The sequence below is a fragment of the Coffea arabica genome, chromosome 5c (genome assembly GCF_036785885.1).
Source record: "Coffea arabica cultivar ET-39 chromosome 5c, Coffea Arabica ET-39 HiFi, whole genome shotgun sequence".
NCBI classification, from domain to species: domain Eukaryota; kingdom Viridiplantae; phylum Streptophyta; class Magnoliopsida; order Gentianales; family Rubiaceae; genus Coffea; species Coffea arabica.
Genome location: NC_092319.1, coordinates 29,080,640 through 29,101,083, shown reverse-complemented (window position 1 = coordinate 29,101,083; position 20,444 = coordinate 29,080,640). Strand labels below are relative to the sequence as shown.

General features: G+C 35.4%; 1 protein-coding gene across 1 annotated transcript; it reads left to right on the top strand.

The window, feature by feature from the left end:
* The first annotated feature begins 5,191 nt into the window (after positions 1–5,191).
* Positions 5,192–19,441, top strand: LOC113690383 (protein SENSITIVE TO UV 2). Its single transcript, XM_027208247.2, has 12 exons — positions 5,192–5,630; positions 7,062–7,100; positions 8,108–8,226; positions 10,800–10,900; positions 10,997–11,343; positions 12,251–12,319; positions 13,707–13,789; positions 15,992–16,312; positions 16,395–16,501; positions 17,237–17,388; positions 18,116–18,312; positions 18,936–19,441. Exons 1-12 carry the CDS (start codon positions 5,265–5,267, stop codon positions 19,198–19,200), a joined length of 2,166 nt encoding a protein of 721 aa, XP_027064048.2. The 5' UTR covers positions 5,192–5,264; the 3' UTR covers positions 19,201–19,441.
* Positions 19,442–20,444: the final 1,003 nt, after the last annotated feature.

Genomic DNA, 20,444 nt, shown 5'->3' with positions numbered 1-20,444 from the left:
GTTGAGTGGCTAGATTGGGCTGGTCTCTTCCCCCTAATACCACTAGCATTGCCCTCATCAGCACTATTAGTTTTGTTTCTCTTGGTTGGCTGATCAGTAGAGTCCAATTCAGACATGCTTTCATCCAGCATAAGAATCTTCCTCTTGGTATGGATACCAATCCCATTTTCCGAGTTCTGGATCTCTTTCAGTGGCCTCCTACCTCTTGCATACCTGTTGCTTAAGGTCCTTGTTTTCCTCTCCCTTTTTATTTCCACTTCTTTGGATTTGTTAATTCCCTCATCCACCTGCATATCTGTATTGATAGGTGAGACCTCATCCTATTTTTTACTATCCTCCCCATGCTCCTTAGTTCTGAAGAGGTCCCCTCAATTTTTGCTTCCTCTTTCTCTCTCTCTATTGGTCCAGTCATATGATTTAACTCATCCCTCTCCACTTCTACTTCCCTAATCCTTTCAGTCATTTGAACATCCAAAGTGTCCCTATTAACCTGCTGAGCATCTTGGATACTCACACACGGCAGTGATTTCTGGCCTTGCCGCAAGGTTCCCTCACTAATACCCAGAGGTTTACCCCTGCTTGGTTCTCTTATGGGAGAACTTGCCTCTTGTCCTATAGGTTTCCCTAGGCTTTTCTTGATCCACTCACCATTTTGGAACCCCCATACCTGGCTATCTGGGATGTAAGTGCTAGAAGCATTGTATTTTTGAGGTGAGCCTTTCCCAGATTGAGCTCTTAACCATGGCCCGTACTGATTTTCCTTTTGACCTTTGCTGATAATAACATTGTTCTTGCACTTCTTTTCACTGTGGCCAATAATCCCACACTTATAACAAAAGTCAGGGACTCTCTCATAACTGAAGCTTACCTATTTCAGAGCTCCATTCATCTTAACAGTTGTACCTCTTAACAATGGTTGGGTCATATTAGCTTTTACCAGGAGCTTAATGTGTTTCCCTTCCTTCCCTCCAGAATGAGATATCAGCACCTCCTTGACCTACTTGAATACCAGCCCAATTTTCCTTCCTACTTCCTTAGAGATCCAATGAATTGGAAGATTCCACACTTGTACCTATAGTGGGGCAATTTTAAAAGCTTCCGTATTTTCTTCAATTCCTTCCTCCCAACTACTGAGCACAAGTACTTGGCTATCAATCACCCATGGCCCTCCATTGAGGATTCTTAACCTGTCACTTTGTTCAGGGATAAAGAACTGGAATAAATTAGGCCCCAACTCTGTTATTGATAATTCTTTTAGGTACCCCTAAGCTGCTGTGACGAAGTTCTTAACCCCAGTAAAGTTTGCCATTTTTTCTCCTCTTATCTTCCCAATAATACTATTAGAGCACTCAGACGCTCTTGCATCAATGTCATCCAGCTCTATCCATGTCCCATTTTGTTCTAAACTAGACAAGGCAAATTTTTTTAACACTTCCTCTAGTTCCTCCGCCATGAGATCTAAAGAAATCTAGCAGGATTCCTCTAGCTATTACCAACCAATGAAAAGAAGTTGAAAAACTAGTGAAGAAAATGACCCAAACTACTATCTTTTCTACGTAAATACACTACCAGATATGCACAATACAACCCTAGCCATGCAAAAAAATGCAGAATTTAAGGCATAGTAGAGTGATACATAACTGTTATACCTGAATTTCTTGCTTTCTACAAAGGTCCACTAGCATTTAAAACCTTCCTTCCTCTCGTCTTTTTGCCTCTAATAGTAGAGCTGGTCAGCCAATCTGAGATATCATAAATGTGGACCTATTAATTACACCATGGAATTCAATGAGTGTCGGTCCTCTGCTTTCTAAATTCGAGCCTTCCAATGTTCTCTGCCTTTACATTTGTTTGGTTTTTTGCTAAGGATCTGTTGTTGTTTCTGGTTGCACTGTTGTTTGTTTGGAAGAAGTTTGTATTTTGAGTTTTGAAATTGTGAATTTTGAATTTTGCCGGGCTCTTACTCCCATCCAGTGGAAAGGAAGCTCTCACTTAGAGAGAGGAACTATATATATATTTTTTCTCTCAAAGGGACTTGGTAAGTCAAACTCAGCCTAGGGAAAAGAATAAAATGGATATTGATACAATTACAGCTAATGGGGCATCAAATTATATGTATGCAAGGTACTTTCAGAAAGCTGATACATTGGATAGCACTCATAATAAAATAGAATTGGACATCTGCTTGATAGAAATGAAGGAAGGTCCTTCACTATCCAAATTTTCACATATTGGATTGGTGGAGAGATAATACTTGTAGGTTCCTAATTTTTGTTGCAATTGCTAGAGATGTATTAGCTATTTTGGTGCCTACAGTTGCTTTAGAGTCTGTTTTTAGTATTGAAGGGCGTGTGTTGGATTTTTTTCAAATCTCTTTAACTCCAAGAATGGTGGAGGTTATAATTTGTGGACAAGAATGGATTCACAAGGGTAATCAACCCATTGATTTGGAAGAAAGCCTAGTTGAACTTGAAGATATGGAAATAGGTAATACTTTTCATATTCTTGTTTTCTTTGTTTTGAAAATTATCTTATTGATTTGAGTTTCAACTTATGCCAATTTCATTTTTGGATGCTTTTGTTTTGTTAAAATTTCAAGTTTAACAAAGGAGCATTCTATTATTAATATTGAAGATTGAAAATTTGAAGAATTACTTGTTCTTCTTAATGTGTTGTAGTGTGTTGTAGATGCATACACTTTTTTCATTGATGTTTAATGTTTTGATTTATGTTCGTAGTTGAAAATTTTGTTCTGTTTAATGTGATGTAGTGTGTACTAATGTGTTAATCTTAGTCCCTATCTTTTGATGTTTACAAAACAAATGGATGATACTAATATCTCTTCAAGATATACTTTCAGCTATGAAGCAAATCAGATTCAAAGATCAAGTGCCTTTGAAAGGGACAAAATATGCTGAAACTATCGGACGCTCAAGAAGACAGAATCGGACGTCCGTTAGGATCCTTCAAACTCGACGAAACTATCGGACGCTGAATATGTCTCCACCGGACATCCGATAGAAACAAGATAATTTTTCAAACCTCTTTGTTTGCTGTTAGATGCACAAAGAGCTTGTACCGGACGTCCGATACAAATAAGATGATTCCTCAAACTCTCTGTCTGCCGTCGGACGCAAGTATCAGACGCAAGTATCGGACGTCCGATACTCCCAACGGTTAGTTGACTGTTCAGCTACTTTCTATCCGTTGGAAGCATTAATGAAGCACTTTCTTGGTCTCCTATAAAAAGAGCATGGTCAGAATCTTCAAACAACTTTTGCACACTGAAAATACAAAAAGATTTAGAGTAGTTTTAGTGAGAAAACACTCTCCAAGGAAGATTTGTAGTCTTAGTGGTGTGAGGTTCATTGTAAGCTTTTCATTTGTGAGTGAATATTTCATGAGTGTAACTCTGTGAGGGTTGTCTTGAGGGATCATAAAACTTCCTAACTTGACCGAGTGGAGTTCGGGGCAAGGAGGAGGTGAACCTTCCTTTGTACATAAGAGTGATTGTAATTCATCAACTTGAAGAATCTTGTTTGAATTAATCTACAAACTCAAGAAAAGTTAAGTAGTTAATTGGTTTGCAATTCTTTCCTTTTTATTTACTTATTGTTACGTTTGTGATCTTTACATTGCTTATCTCTTCTACTTCTCTCAAGTGATTTTGTTCATTTTATTAATTGATTTATTAATTGATTCATTGTGTGATCACTTAGAAAAGAGGGTAAATTTCATATTGAGCAAAAAGTGCCCATAACTTAATTAGGTTTTTAATCAACCTAATTTACCTCCTCTTAGGTTGTCTTCGATTCTTACAATATAATTAAATTTATCTATTAGATATTGTGATTCTAATTTGTATTGGATATTTGAGAATGACTTGTAATGGATTGTTGGATGAAATGTTTGAGAAAATTAAGATTTGGATTTGGGTTACATTTTTGTATTAATATTGGAATTATGGACTAGCTAATGAAGTTCTTACTTCTTGCATTAGAGTTGGATACCCTATAACCCACCCCTTTTTTATTCTTGGGTATCCGAAGACAGATTAGTGTCGAAAAATTGCTAACTCGATAAATTAGGGTTGAATAAACCAAATCACATTTGATGTAGGTATACAATCGTGCTCGCCCCTAGTGGATGATTGTGGTAGGAAGGATTCAAGAAATTTGAGGAAAAGAAGAAGAGAGAAGAGAGGAGGTGAGTGATGCTACTAATGGAGGGAGGTGGTGGATAGTTGTAGTAGGAAGGATTCAGCAAATCTTTAAAAATATCATAATAAAATTTTAAATTTTAAAAACATCTCAAAATATAACTAGAGTGAAAAGTGAAAAGTTATTGAGATAAAATACTAGAGTATAGTTTTTGATACATATTCCAAAAAATATCTTATCCATATAGGCCAACAAGTTTTTCATAATATTTTTATAATAAATTACAGTAAAAATTTAACAAATATCTTCAAAAATACTTAATCATATAAAAATTCAATACATATCCCAAAAAATATCTAATCTGTAAAGACCCAAATGCTTCTTGTAAAATTTTTACAGTATGTTATAGTAAAATTTTAACAATTATCTCCAAAAATAATTGATCCCGTAAAAATTCAACGGTAAGCTCTGTTGCAAAATTTTAGGCAAATTCTCATAAAACACACCATCCAAAAGATGATAGGAATAAAAGTCTGATTCAGGCTGTTGAAAAAAGACAAATTGCCTCAGGGTTGAAAGGGTATTGGGTGGTAGTATCCCACTTAGCAGCAGGTCCCCCCTATAGGTACATTTGTCCCACATCGGGGTTGGGGTTGGGTTTGGGTTGGGATATAAGTCCCTGGGATTGCCTCAAGAGTTGCCGGCTTTTGAGGTTAATTCTGGGATTAGGTTTATAAAACAACAAAAGTCTGATTCAGGCTGTTGAAAAAAGACAAATTGCCTCAGGGTTGAAAGGGTATTGAGTGGTAGTATCCCACTTAGCAGCAGGTCCCCCCTATAGGTACATTTGTCCCACATCGGGGTTGGGGTTGGGTTTGGGTTGGGATATAAGTCCCTGGGATTGCCTCAAGAGTTGCCGGCTTTTGAGGTTAATTCTGGGATTAGGTTTATAAAACAACAAAAGTCTGATTCAGGCTGTTGAAAAAAGATGATAGGAATAATGCAATTTTTTGGGCGGTCATAAACTGTAGAATGCAGACACATGCCTCAGTTTCGACTTTCGAGCACTGGCTGTAGAACAGGACAAAACGCTCTCCTCTTGAAATGGCGACTGAGGGTTTCGAAGTTGAAGAATGGGACGCCGATTTCCTGGACCAGCTCGTGCAAGCCGAAGAGTTAGCATTATTAACAACCTCCGCCACACAACAACAACAACAATCACCACCACCACAACAGCGGCAGCAGCAACTCCTTTACCACCACCCACAACCTCCTCTTCAGCCTTCACCGCATCCTGTTCCGCCGTACGGAAACATTAGCTACTCTCCTCCTCGGGAGTTGTCTCAGAGAGTCCATGACACTTCAGCGGTAGGTGGCCGTGGACACCGGTCTCTCGCTTCCTCCTCTATTTCTGTTTCCATCCCCGGTGGCCCCGAAAGCGCCACAGAACGAGAAATCTATGGCTTAAAGGTTAGGATTTTACTGATGCTTAGAAATGTTTCCAATCTACTGATTCTTTGTCGTAGACAGTGTCCAAAGTAAAGTTTTTTTTGCTTTGTTAGATGATGTTTGGCAATCATATAGGATGTTCCTTTTGTATGCTCATCACTTTTGGAGGCATTTAGACAGTTTGGGTAAGAGCACTATTATTTGCTTAAGTGGATTACTCTTTTTGTGATTTTCATAGTATTTCTTTTAGTATCTTGCAAGTCATAATGGAGCAAAAGGAACAAATAGGAAAATGTGGGAGGAAATGTGTTTTCTATGTTTCTCCCATGATATTTTAGATTTTGAAAGGTTTTGGAGAAACTGAAAAGGGCTTGTTTTGGATCCCTAATTTATAAAGAGCATAATCTTCGGCTAGCTTTTATCGAGGATATTTGTACAGACTTTTCTAATAGCAAAAAAAAAGTGTATATTTGCAAATGGCCTTTGTAATAGATATCTCAAAAGTATGGCCTCATTACCAATTAGGCATCCAAACAAGGAGAAATCATTACCGGATTCTACTTTTTGTCCTTTATGCTGGTGGTCAAGATTGATGTTTTTCCTAATTTTTCTTGGCAGTTATGATGTTTTCCTAGATTTCATTTTGATCACCGGATTCTACTTTTTGTCCTTTATGCTGGTGGTCAAGATTGATGTTTTTCCTAATTTTTCCTGGCAGTTATGATGTTCCTAGATTTCATTTTGATCAGTTTAAAGTTCAACTCTCAACTTAAACCTGGCTACCATAAAAGTTTTCACAATTGATAGACTTTAATTTAGAGCATATTTGTTACATGCTTCCCTACATACACATACTATTGTAGCGGAATACATGTTTCCATACATGCACACACACTGTTGTAACGAAATAGTGGGACAATATTGGAACATGTACAAGTATTTGTAGATAAGATGTATAGTTTTTTATGTAACATGTTGTGTATGCCTATAGCTAAAAAGTGCATGTGTACTCTGTTCAAGCATTTGGGTGGTTAAAGTTTTCAAAACAATCAATAACATATGCTTCTCATAGTTTATCAAAAATTATGAATGTCGACAAGCTTCATTCTTGCAGCTTTTGTAGCATTTACTAGAAGTAGTTTTATTTACCAAATTAAGAGGTTAAGTCATAGGGAAAAGTTCTGTTTGTTTGTTCTGTTTCTTAAAGCAGTCAAGAATCAGTTTGTTGGAAGAAAACATGGGGTAGACAAAAATCTCCGCAAATTATGTGTAAACATTTTGACTTGTTCAAAGATACACATTCTGGTAATAACCTTGATGAGAGGCAAAACTAAATGAACTTTTTATGCTTTTGTTAACATCGAAAATTTGCCTTTGATGTCTTTGACTCATAAACTTGAATTTTGTCAATTTTCACCTGATATTGTGTGCATTGTGGGAATTGCATTACAGAGAGAGCTTGGTCATGTCTCGGAGCAGCTTAAAGTTCTGGTATGTACTTTCTGTGAATATATCAATTGATGTGGGTAATCATTGAAGTAATTCTTCTTGTATACTGTATTCAGAAGGAACTTCAAATTCAACTCTCTTTTGATGTAGTGCAAAGAAAGAAAAGAAGAATTGGCATAAGTTGGAAGGATCTTATTTAGTGCAGGAAGTATTTCGGAATGCTTAAAAATTTATAAGATTTTTTATGTTTTGAATTAATCTTTCCTACATTGAAGTGTATACACTGTCAATGCTGGATGAATGACAACTATGCAAAATTTGAATTTGAAATCCAACTTTTGCACATGTCATGGATCCAATGGTGATAAGTGTTATATAGTGTCAACGTATATAAGATATACTCTCTTGTTTTTGGTTCAATAAAAGGACTTACTTGATTAAAAGGTAATTTCCAATGGACAGATGCACCTATACTCACATAGCTTGTTCCAGACTGAAATTTAGATTTGAAAACTATGCAAGAATTGGAGCCAAAAAGTCTAAATTACTAGATTTTCATTTTCTTTGGCTTGATATTTAGTTTCTGTTTTAATTGGTGACTATTCTGTCTGCTGTTAGTTGTCTACTTTAGTTTTTCTTAATATCCATCAACTCATAGTCAGCCAGTGAATATGAAATTGTGCTATCTTGGAGGCTGACTTCATTCTAAGCTCTCCCTCTCTCTCTCTCTCTCTCTCTCTCTCTCTCTCTCTCTCTCTCTCTCAGAGTTACGACCTAGCCGTTGGATAAGTCCATTGACGTTTATGTCTCTTCCTAATTCAAGATTAGAATATTTTTGGTATTTGGTTATGGTAGTGATGGTCCATATGTTGTTCATGCTAATTTGTATTGCAGGTATTCCAAAAGCTGAAAACCATCATATTATGTTATTTTTTATTTAAACACTAATCTAGCAAAGGCTGAAGTATGATCCATTACTGTGTTTGATATTGTTGAAAATCATGGCTGGTGAGTGCTTTCATAGGTAATGAATCATTGTGCCACTCTAGGAGGAGGAGTGCATAGACCTAAAAAAACAAAGAGACAAGAAAGAAGAGCAACTGAAATTCATATCTGCAAGGATTGAAGCCAGAGAAGCGGAGGACTGCCCTGCAAATAGTATTTCCTTGTGAGTGCCTCTGTCCTTTGATGCTTGTTCTGTCCTTTGTCTGTAGAATTGCAGGTCACTTTTCCCATTGCACTGAGGGTCCATTTCTTTCGGTGTAAGATATTTTGTATGGAAAAATTTTTCCAAAGAAAATAACCTCATGGAAAAATATTGCTTTTGTCTTCATGTTCCTGTGTTTGTTGACTTAGTGAATTTGATCTCCTAGAAATCAAAGACCTGTCATTGCTGTTGGATGCCCAATTCCCCAACCCATCACTCCTTCCAACCCATGGTACCATATGCTGACCACCAAAGCTACCATCCAATTGATGTGCTTTCCCATCTTGTCACTTTCAGAGTCAAAAACCTCCTCCCAATAGCACCACCAACACCACCTCCCTGCCCATCCCATCCCCATCCTCACCCCATGGCAAGAAAAAGTAATCATTAATCAGTAGAAAAATCTCATGAAATTGTTTTCAGATTAATCAAATTATTTTCTAAAGAAAGAGAGAGTATCTTCTTTCAAGGAATCCATACCCGAGTATTAAAGGTACAATTAGATCAAATAAGCTCCTCATCCAATCCAGAGTCTGTTTATGATCTATAGAAGTGAACCCTCAAAGAAGGAACCAAGAACTTTGAGTCTTTTAGTTTTCATGAGGTTTTTGGAAGTTGCATTGGAAAATTGCAGGCAAGATCCACCAAGTGAGATGGGTGAAGATTATTTGAGAGCCTAGTACTGTTGCTAGTGCAGTTGTATTATATGAAAGAGCAAGTGAAAGCATAAAAAGAAATGGCGAACATGTGGGAGGAAAATAACTTCAGTTAATAAGTTGTTTTGTGCCCAATGATGTAACATATTTTTCATCTGAAAAAATTTTTCTCCGCACTTATGCAACCGAACACCAGAAGTTGGTAAAAATAATTCAGTCCCATCAAACATAACCTGAAATTGGTAACTTTTTCTATTCTTGTCAACTGTTCAGTATTTGGACCTTTTGTTTTACATTTTTTATAACTTTTTTGAAAGTCTCATATTGTCATTAGAACTTGCAGTAGTTAATTGTTATTCACATTGAGTATTGAGTTAATCAAAATTTTTGATAAAATAAGGTATAGGTACTTCTGGAAGAAAACCCATAAAAGCTGACACTTTTAGTGTGGTGGACAGAATAGCATTTTTGGTAAAGTAGCTGGAACTATCTATTTTTCAAGATTTTGCTTTTGTTGAACCATCAATGTCTCATTTAATGAGTGTAAAGCTATAAAACTGTTTTTTCATAGGAATATGTCATAGAGAGGAAACCAAGGAACAATACAAGGGTTTTTCACAATAACAATGGTTTTGAGGCTTGAAATTACTATTTCCTCACTGTGATACTGTCTCCAGTATATAGTATAGTCAGACTTGAGCTTCAATCATTTTAAATACATCAAAATTGTGGAACCCCATAAAGCATTACTATGGGTATTATTTAGACTTTTTCTTTGTCCTCTAACAGTATGTGTGACCAACTCTGTTTTTTATAGATTCTTGGGATCTGTTCATGTAAAGGCATCCTCTTTCTCCTAATACTTGGATTGTTGTCTCTTAGTTTTAACTCATATGTCCTTTAATTAATACCAAATCTCTTATATTTGACACCTTTTTCTGAACTTTGCTTTTTTTTTTTTTTTTTATTGACTAAAAGATGACTTTTGTAACTGTCACTATGTGAGACAGCAGAAACCACTCCAAAAAAAAAAAAAAAAAAAACCATTTGTTTACTTTAAAATTAAACATTCCAGACTACACTAACAGGTAATCCCAGATAATAGTGGTGGAGCAAGCATCTTTGAGTTGTCCATTACAAAATCCAGATTTTTATGGGGGGCAGTGAGGAGCAGCCAGCAGGTGACTATCAGTGTATAGTTGTGTTACTCATAGGTGCTACCAGTCTGTTAAATTATTACTTAAAATAATGAGTAAAATTTTCAGCATCTTTGTGAAGGTGGTACTATGAGTTGGAAGACTATGATAGACCCAGAAAAAGGATGTTCAGTTTCTTAATTCAAAAGTTAGGTCATCTCTTTCTCTCCACAACATCAAAAACCAAATGGTGCAGCAGCAGCATCCACTATATTACGTTTCATGTTATGTCCAATTCTTGGGAACTTATCCTTAAAGATCTAAGCTCCTTAAAGTGCATAAAAATTGCATGGGTCATGTTATCCAAACTTTTTAGGGTGCAAAGCTTACTAAAAGTTTTTCAAATTTGTGAACAAATAGAATCCAAAGGTAGGCAACTGTCCTCTAAATCTTTAGAATCTGAAAGAAATAAAAATTTAATTACTAACCTTCCATTCTGGACACGTTTTCCAACTTGTTTTCCATTGGCATTCTAGGATTACCTTTCAGTGAGGAGTGTTGGGTCTGTCAAGGTGAAATAGGCATGCACTAGTGATACATCATTGCTTGGACTTGAAGGGATGTTTGATGTTTCCCTTTAGTCAAATACTGCTTAATACTCAAATTAGTGGAACATTATTTCTTTCTATTTACGCTCTACTTTGTTGTAGTCATTTCTAAATGACATTATTCCCATTGGCAGGTGTCATTCTGTTGGAAAGGATCATGACGATGATGGAGTCCTGCCAGAATGTCAAAAGAATAATTCGTCAAATGAATTGTTTGGCATCAGTGTTCATCCACGTGAGTATATATCTAGAGATGGGACAAGTTAGGTCTTATGCAGCTTTATTATTTCTTATGCATGTTTCATCTCTGCATTGTTGTTTGGTATATTAGGTACATCACCTAGTAAAGCGGTTGGAGTTCAGACAGAGGATGCTGGTGACTGTGATAATTCGTGCTGTAGAAATGATGTAGTTGTTGGTTGTCATCATCACAAGAAGTTGCTGGGTGTATGGAATTTATCAGATGACAGATTAGGAAAAAATTTAGCTTTAAATTTATTTGGGAGTTGTGAAGCAGATTTAAAAGTCCTTTTTGGGTACTTGTACTTGAGTTTACATTCCAATACAATGACGGAACACCCTATGCATAAATCCAATGTCCCTTTGAAGGATCACCACCATTTGTCTCATTCCACTGATGCTGCAATAATCTTACATCTTTACCTCATGTTGACCAAGGTAAAATGACTAGTTTTTTTAATATTTATTTCTGATATTTGATTTGAAAAAGATCTTGTGACCAACTCAGAGAACCTATTACAAAAGGTTTGAGATGGCTAAGATTTTTGTGGATTATGTAGAACTATGTTAGTAAATAGTGTTCCCTCCTTGAAAATTAAATATTCAGTTGATATCTATTTATGACTCATATTTTTATTTTTTAAGTTGAAAGGTGAATCATAGATGTTGCTAAATACTGATAATAGCATAACAAGAGTTATAACTATTTTCAAATCGCAATGACGAAATTGGAGGGGATCATGCTAACAGGGCTAACATGTTTAATTGGTTAGGTATTGAAAAATTTCTCAAAGTTTATCTGCTTAAAGATAATACCAAACTCTTTCTGGAGCATGTACCATCTGTGTTCTCGGCTCCTCTTTTTTTTTTTTTTTTTAATATCCTGGTCTTCTGTACCATTTTATAGTTAAAATCTTGGATAAAGTATTAATCTTTTTGTTTAACACACGAATGGAGGAGTAAATCTATGCTACTTCTGATGTGGGACCATGGCAGGAAAGTCAGATAATTCAGTAACAGTTAACGGCTTCTTGTAATTGAGCTGTAATTGGGACCATGTGAGAAAGTCAGGTTTATTATATAAAGAAAGATAATTTTCTCACTTTAGGATGACTTTTTTCTCCTTTTACACACCCATGAAGGAGAACTGTATGCTGCTTTTGATGTGGGATCATATTCAGAAAGTTTATATAAATCCCTTAACAGTTTAAGGCTCTTCTAATTGAGGTTTAGTCTGGTTTGTTTTATATAAATTAAATGCTCACTTTAATAAACTTCATGGCTGTTATTTTCAGAGTTACTTTCAAATAAATACTCAGTTTTGAACATTTCTATGCCATTGCAGATTGGTAATCAAATGGTAAGATTGGAAGATTTGCTGGAAGCTTTGGTTGATTGTTGCAGGCTGAAAAATGTAAGCTTTGGTAGTTTGAATTTCTTGAGTGATTTATTTATTTTTTAATCCCTCAAGCTCCCTGTTTACGAAAAGTTTATGATACACTTTTAACCGCCCAATTCTGAGGAACATCCTTTATATGTATTGTCTAGTCTTATGGCAGAGTGAAAAAGCAAAGCTGGTTACTAGTTTTGTCAGAAGATAGGCAGAGCTGTAGGAGCTTTTGTATATGCTTGGTCATGGATGATAATGTGGATGGCAAGATTGTGATTTTTTTTTAGTTCTTCTCTAAAGGGTTGAAGTATAGTATAGGCTAAGACTGCATGAATGAATGTCTTCCACTTTTCAGGCATTGACTGATCCCAAGTATGTCATTTAGTTCATACAGCTGCGTGTTCTATTATTTTGTGCAGATTGTATTGGCTCTCATTCTAGATCTATTGATGCATAATTTGTGGATGACATTTTGTGGGATTTGGGACGCCCGAAATGGTGGATTTTTATGCTTCGGTTATCTATGTTTAACTTCCAAAAATTCTGTGCTAGTATTACTATTTTCGTTGTATTAAAGTATCAGTGCCACATTGGAGGGTCCTCTGGACTGTAGAGACTGCATTGACTATGTAAGATTAGGAATATCAAATTCATTTTTTTATATTTATAAGTTCGTTGATAACAAACTTGCTTCCTTTTCTTGTTTGTGGTCAGATTTAGTGCAGGTGGCCTTCGAGCAGTACTAATTGCTAATTTCTTGGCCCACAATCGGGCAGTGTGCTGGGGAAATAAATAAATTCTATTACAAACTACTGAACTCTACTCAAATCAAAATGTGTTCTTTAACAAAAAGAATAATGGATTTTTAATGGAGTGAGCAGAAGCACATTCTAAGGGATAAGAAAAATTATTAAGTTGTGAATTGAACATCTACAAGGGCAATACTCACCTTGTTGCTTCGGGTCTTGTCATTGAAATTCTTTTGTTGGTGTCTCTTTGAATTTGGACTTCTTTAAGCTTAAATAAAACATAAAGTGGATTACTAGAAACTTCAATTTGCTTCTTCAATCTTCATTTGATTGCTTGTCTTATTATGATTCAAGCATTTTTTTGTAGTACTATTTACTCTACTATCCTATTTCTGTTATAGTTTTAGAAAAGAAGCAACATTTAAAGGGGGTGAGCTTTGTCTTGTGAACTTGGATTATACAAGTGAACTAAGCATTTCTGGTATAAACTCTGGGTATATTTGTCTTGCTTCAACCTGGTAGTCACGAATATAACTTTTTGTGCTTGGACATGCATCCTTGTTCTAACTAGGAAGTCATTTGTAGATTTTAGATACCAATTTTAAGCATCAAATAATTTATGCTTACTGCTAATGTTTGCTTTTGAAATGATCTGGTTGCAGGGTGTCATTGTTTATAGATCTTTGCGTGTCTTACATGTGGTTATAAAGCATGCTTCCCATATGCAAAAGAAAATTGGTAGGAGGTATATTTCCCTTTGCCTCTCTCCCCCCTTCTGCCCTCCTCTCTGTCATGCCTGTCTCTCTGCATTGATCTGATTTTGTACATTATAACATTCTTGCAATGCCATTTGATGGAACACCTTTGTTTTCTTTGCTTGATAACTCTCCTAATGTGGATATCTTTGGAGAAAAGCCATCCGGTGGCTGGTGAAAGTTTTTAGTTTGTCAAATTGGTCTTGCCTTTTCTGTGGATGTTCACTTCTCCATGTTGAGTTTAATTAGCATAACAGAAGGTAAACATGTGGAAAACGTGTACTTGGAATGTTGGAGATCAATAGTGTTTCACTCCCAATACTTGACCACTAAATAGATCCCAAAAAAGTAAGACATGAAAGAGGAAAAATTACTAACATATTCTTAATTTTTGCCAAATGTGGTTTTGCTGACAAGTGCGATGGGGTGCCTAATAATTAGGAATTAAATTGATCCATAAGATACTAATCAGTAACTTGATGTAGCCTACTTTGCTACATTTCATTTAAGAATTTTTGGAAGGACTTATGGAACTCACCTCTAGCATAATTGATTAGGCAACGCTTGTGTAGAAAATTTTGGTGTAGAGATCACAATAGATAAATTGCTGATATCTCGCTGTCTCTCTCTCTCTCTCTCTCTCTCTCTCTCTCAATTTCTTAAATCCAACTAGTTGTTTATGACCTTACCTGCATTTCTGAAGAGGATTCCTGAAGAGATCTCCTAAGTAGTTGTATATAACAAGCGATAATACTCTTATTTACTTTTTAACGGTAATAGTATTGTTTACTAATTCTCTTTTTGAGGTTTTTTATTCTTGAGATTTTAGCTGTAGGGTACTCCTAGTACATCTTCTGAGCATTTATGATGCCATATAACACTCAAATTTTTTTGTGTAGTAGGGGGTATCAATTATACCCAAACTTTGGTACAGCAGAACTATTGAGTTTTCCCTATTGAGTATCAAATCTTTTGAAATTGTTTTCAATAGGTTCAATGGAACTATTCCAGTGGAAATTGGTACTCGCTGCTTGTCGTGTGAAAAAATGGTTAGCACTTAACTTTTAAAAATTAATAATAATAATAATGGCAAATGAAAAAAAAAGAATATCAAAATTTTTAAGGGATCTGCTCAAATTCAGCCTCAACATCATCATTATCTGGTACATCATTGACTCCAATCATCAACATGATAACAATAGTCATCATTTCATCATTGTCAATCATCTGACCCACGTCATTGACATTGATAGAAAACTTCATCCATCCACACCAACCTTTTCTAAATTCCATTCTTCTTCTTTATTTAACTCCCAGTTGAGATGAATTCTTTTGGGGTAAATTTCTTTTCTACAACCCATTGGAATATTTGCAATGTTGTAATGAGTTCAATCTAGAATTTAAAAACATAAAATAAAAGGGATGGTTAAGATGATTAATGTCCCTTGTAAATCAATGTATTGATATCTTGAGTGCTCATATTGCCCTTATTTTTTGGGTTTGGTTTATTTAGTTTAACTGATGATTTTTTTTTTATTAAAACCTGCTTCGAATTTGATTTGTTGGTATCTTAACTGCTAATATGAGTTTAAGGGTTTGACTTTTGGGATTTTGGAAGAAATCCACTGAGAATTGTTTGAGAATAGAAGAAACTACGGAAATTTTTTGGAGTGGGATCATGGGAGAGGACGAGAAGGATAAGCTGCTGACTTTCTTTCATCCCTTCGTTTTATTTTTGTATTTTTCGTTTGGCTTAATTATTGACTGCTAAACTTTTTATTCTGAAGTTGACCCTACTTTGGGCACATGTGGCTGGGACTTGATCAAGTTCGGCTACCGATTTCTACATAAATTTATGTGCTGAACCTATCAGTGACAATGGTTAAAGATTAGTTACTCAAATAAACACTTGAAAGATGGAGTACCAAAGTGCCACTCACTAAAAAGTTAGGTACTATTGGTGCCATGTACTCTTCATTTCTCAATTGAAATAGCTCTTTCCTTTTGTATTTTTGGATCATTTTTCTGTAAGTGTGAATATACATTACCTGGGTTTTTCCACATCACCTACTCTTTTATGTCTCTTGGAAATTAAAAGAAATAAAGACAGGAAAAAAATGCATTGACATTCTGAGATTGCGGCATTCATCTCCTTCTGTTATATGTTTGATTTTTCCAGTGTACTGTACCAGGGAGAACATAATCGTTACTGGCCCTTCTGCTGAGCACATTCTGGCAGGCATTGGCAAAGAGCAATCACTCAAGCGAGGAAGTTCTCTCTATCATAATGCCAAGAATGTATTGAACCAATGGGATTCTCACCCGGGGGTAAAATGGTTAAATTCCAAAAGAAATTTTTCCATTCCTAGCCTAACAAATTTTGAATGGGTCTCATTGTTTGAGCTTATGAGCCAAATTGCCATGACAAATAGTGAAGAACATGTGAAACTCGAAGCGGTTTCTATTATGAATATGATTCTTATAAGCTCTACTGTGTACTCAGAGAGGGAGAAGTAAGTTTTGAATGGTTTTTCTTATCTGTCTCTTGCACATCTTCTGATTTCTATAAGGTTCATATAGCTTGCCCTGCTGTAGATTTGCAGCAGATCCAGTATTTCATTGCATATCACAGCTATTGAGGAAGGAAACTGGTCTTTGTTTGCGAAAGGAAGCTGTAAATCTTCTTTACCAGCTACTTAACTGTGAGCACCGACACCATATCTAGACTTAAATTTTGAGTTTTTTGTGAATTTGTGTATGCCATCTACTTTTAGTTCAAAGTTTGGTAATGTTTATTGCTTTCATCTCTAGATGTGCTGATTAATCTGGATGCAGCTATGCTTGTATTTCTGGAGAAGCAAGTATTGTACTTTTCTATTTTTCTACAAAAGGACACTGAAAAAGAATATTGATTCTTAAGGTTTTGGTCAAAAACAGATTGCTTCATCATTACTTGTCAAATGAAAAGAGCTTCTTCACCTCTGACTCACTGGAAAATTTTCCTTTCATATTGTTTTTTAGCAGCAACCTTGATTTGCTCGATGGCTATATAAACTGATGTGTGTTTCTTGTTTTACTTTCGATGTCTCGATAAGCCTGACCGAAATTTTATATCCCTTTCTTTTATTATAAAATGTCTTTAGAGTTTATTATTGATGAAATACCAAGGCATCCACATATTATGCTAGATAATGAGTTTGTTTTCTGGATTTATTTATATACTTGATTACACAACTTGGGCAATAGTTATGTATTTTCTGGGACGTTACACAACTTGGGCAATATGCTATTGAGGTTTGCCATTTTCTTTTTCACATTATCCAATTTAATTTTTTCACATGATACCTCATGCATCTGGCCATATCCTTTTTTTGGGTCTCTTCCCGTCGTAAGTGGTGTGTTGTGGCTAATACTTTATCTGGCTGTCTTGAACAAAGGTCCCAAAGTAACAGCTGCATTTTGTATGGAGAATGGTGAGGCTGCAGTAAGTGCTGAGCTTGATGCTAAAACTTATCCATCTTTTCGAGAGTTCAATGCAATAATGGATGGTTTGGTAGAATGCGTCACTTGCACTGGAAATAGCACGAAGGTAATTATGCTAGGCAAGGCTTATTCGCATATTTCTACGAGTGATTTATTGTCTTCTCAACATCTCTGTTTATTCTTGAACAACATCAAAATTTGCCTGCTCTTATAGGTGCCTTTCCTTTTCATATGAGACTTCCAACAAGTTATATCTTGAAATTCATAGGCCACTTGAGTAGTCTAGGTGCTCCTAAGAAACTAATAAGTTCATCAAAATTCATTTTGCTTGAAATTTTTAGAAACCTTTAATAATTTTCCGGAAATAAATCTATTGCCAGAAGATTATATGGATATGTGGATTTAGAGCTATCCAAATATTGGTTGAGTTACACCAATGTTAAATGAGATTTCTTTGATTTAGCATTGAGAAATTAATGCTGGAAAGATTGTACAAGGGGTAAAAAGTTTCATTTGATCTGGCTTTTATTTGAGAACCGTAGGAAATACTTGAGGGGCTGTTTTTCTACCGCAAATCTTTGTGCTCTTAATATGCTGTACACAAATTTGCTGCTCTCTTTTAAGATTAGTCCAAAACCTGATCATGTACCCTAAACTTGACTCCCTGAAACAAGTAAGTATTCAGCTTTCCTGGGGAATGCTTTCACTAATGAAATGCTATTACACCCGAGTGCTTAAGTTGCTGCCTGCCTATTTGGAGTTTTGGGAAAGAAATCATGGTACTGGACAGAGAATTTGTTGATGTCTTCACATTGAATTTGCTCATCTTTCAGGAATTGAAGCTTCGAAGATGTGCTGTAACTGTGCTAGCTTTCATAGCATCACTTGGAAAAGCTGGCCTTGGGATTATTTTGAATCATAGGCTTCCAGAAAGGACTAATATCCTTGCAAGTATTTTGGAAAGCTTGGCGTCCGATGTGAACCTTGGACCTCTGGATTCTGCTCAGTCTGTTGAAGTCTTCAGAGAAAGGTTTGTTAATCTGTGATTTTATAGGTGCTTTTGTGTACTACAGAAATATCAACTGCATTCATAATTGTACTTGTACCTGCATAAAAATGTAGCAACGTATTTGTGATTAAAAGCATAAACATGTACTAGACAAAGACCATATATTTGTATATATGTTATGTTTCTGGACGAATAGATAATCTAAGAGAGGAAGATGGATGTATTTTTACATCTGGGACCAAGTTAACACTTATTTCCATATCTGCATATGTATTACTATAATGCGTTTCGATGAATAGATAAATAAGAGAGAAAAATTAATCTATTTCTAAATTTGGAGCCAATAACTCTTATCTTCACTGCTCTTGTTCTTTTGGTTCTGTAATTTCCTAGGTGATATGTGACCTCCATTGTTTTAGCTCATACATGTTTTTTACTTTTTTTTTTTTTAATGATATGTAATCTATCCCTAAACAAAGCTTACTGTTAAAAAGAGAAAAAATTCTCGGAGTTGGTTGTCATAAACTTCTTGTTACCAGGTGTCCTGTGTCTTAGAGCTGCTTTTAGACTGAACTGTAGGTTTTGCATAATATAGGCTCTGGAGAAACTCTCTGATCTTTTACTTTCTATATTTCTTTTTGCAGAACCTTGGTAATACGTGAGGCTCTTATACTTTTAAATAGACTTGTTTCGCATCCTCAATTCTCCACTGCTGTTTTGCAAGCATTAACCAGCGGTAGAGAGGTAACCAGCTTGACAATTGATGTTGCAAAAAGATTATCCCACAAGGGCAAGTTCTTGTGGCAGGATGACAGCATAACAAAGCAGATCAGGGAATCTGAAATTGTGGAACTAGCTCGGGTGTTCAAGAGAAGAGTTTTTACATTCTTGGGAGATGGTGTATCATGATATGCTTCAACAGTTGAACAAAGAGTTCGGACTTTATGAAAGCAACTTCATTTTGTTAGGACTTGTTTGTTGCAACGCTCAAAACGTTTACGAGTTCTTTAGTTCCCATTTGTTGTGTTGTTTGTTATATGATAAAGGCTTATATACGCCTTTTTGTTCAGTCTCGTATTGGATCTGTAATAAAGCATCGCATATTGGTTTTATAATTCATTATTATACAGGACTAATTGTTGAAGGAAAATTCTACAGTTCCTTTAGTGATTTTGAATGGCATCATTCCCTCGAAACAAATCTAACGCATGGATGTCATGTCGTTTAGTTATGCTAGAGTCTGCTGCATTACTATATTTCCTTTCAAGTACTTAGCAACCTATTATAGGTTACGGTTATCATTTTGTATGAGAGATTTATATCTTATTCTCTAAAATATCAAATTAATAAAATAACTATTAATTTATTTGTTTAAAAAATAATTATTTTTTTTAGTGTCATAATATCCTTGACTACAAAGAAAATCCTACAAATTGAAATTCGTTTGATATTATCCCAGATATACAAGGTACTAGCAATTCTATTTTGAATTAATGAAAATAAAAACTAAAAGCATACAATATTATTAAACATTTATATTACAAGTTATTGATTATGTTAGTACAAACCAAATCGTAATAGACAATTGAAGACTTATACGTAAGATGGGATATACTTCTGTGTTAAAAGATTTGATAATTATATGGCCGGAAGCGCCTCATTTCGTTTTAGGAAAATTTGTCAAATTGCTCCCCAACATTTCAAAAAAAAAATTTTAGTCCTTAACATTTAAAATCAGTCAGAATAGCTCCTAACATATAAATTATGAGCCAGTTTGGTCCTAATGCTTGTATTTGCTTATTTCTTTGGCTAAAAATAGCACGCCTCTCTTACGTGGCATAGTTTCAAGGGTGAAATCGGAAAACACACTTCGCTCCCTTGGATGAACACGAGAATGTTTAGAAAGCTTATTCCATAATTTGGGCAGTCATCGAATTTTCTCCTTGGATTTACAGGTTTCTAAGAAGTCATAATGATGGGTTCCTTTTCACAAAGACATTGCTCGTTGTTTTGATCCATTGTACTTTTCAATAGGTTAGTTTCTTCTTTGCATTTTCTTGCTATTCTTCCTCAATTGCATAGCCATCCAATTGCAACTGCATTTTTCCTCTTCAATTTTGGTTTTGATGTGAGGCAATTAGGGTTTAATTGGG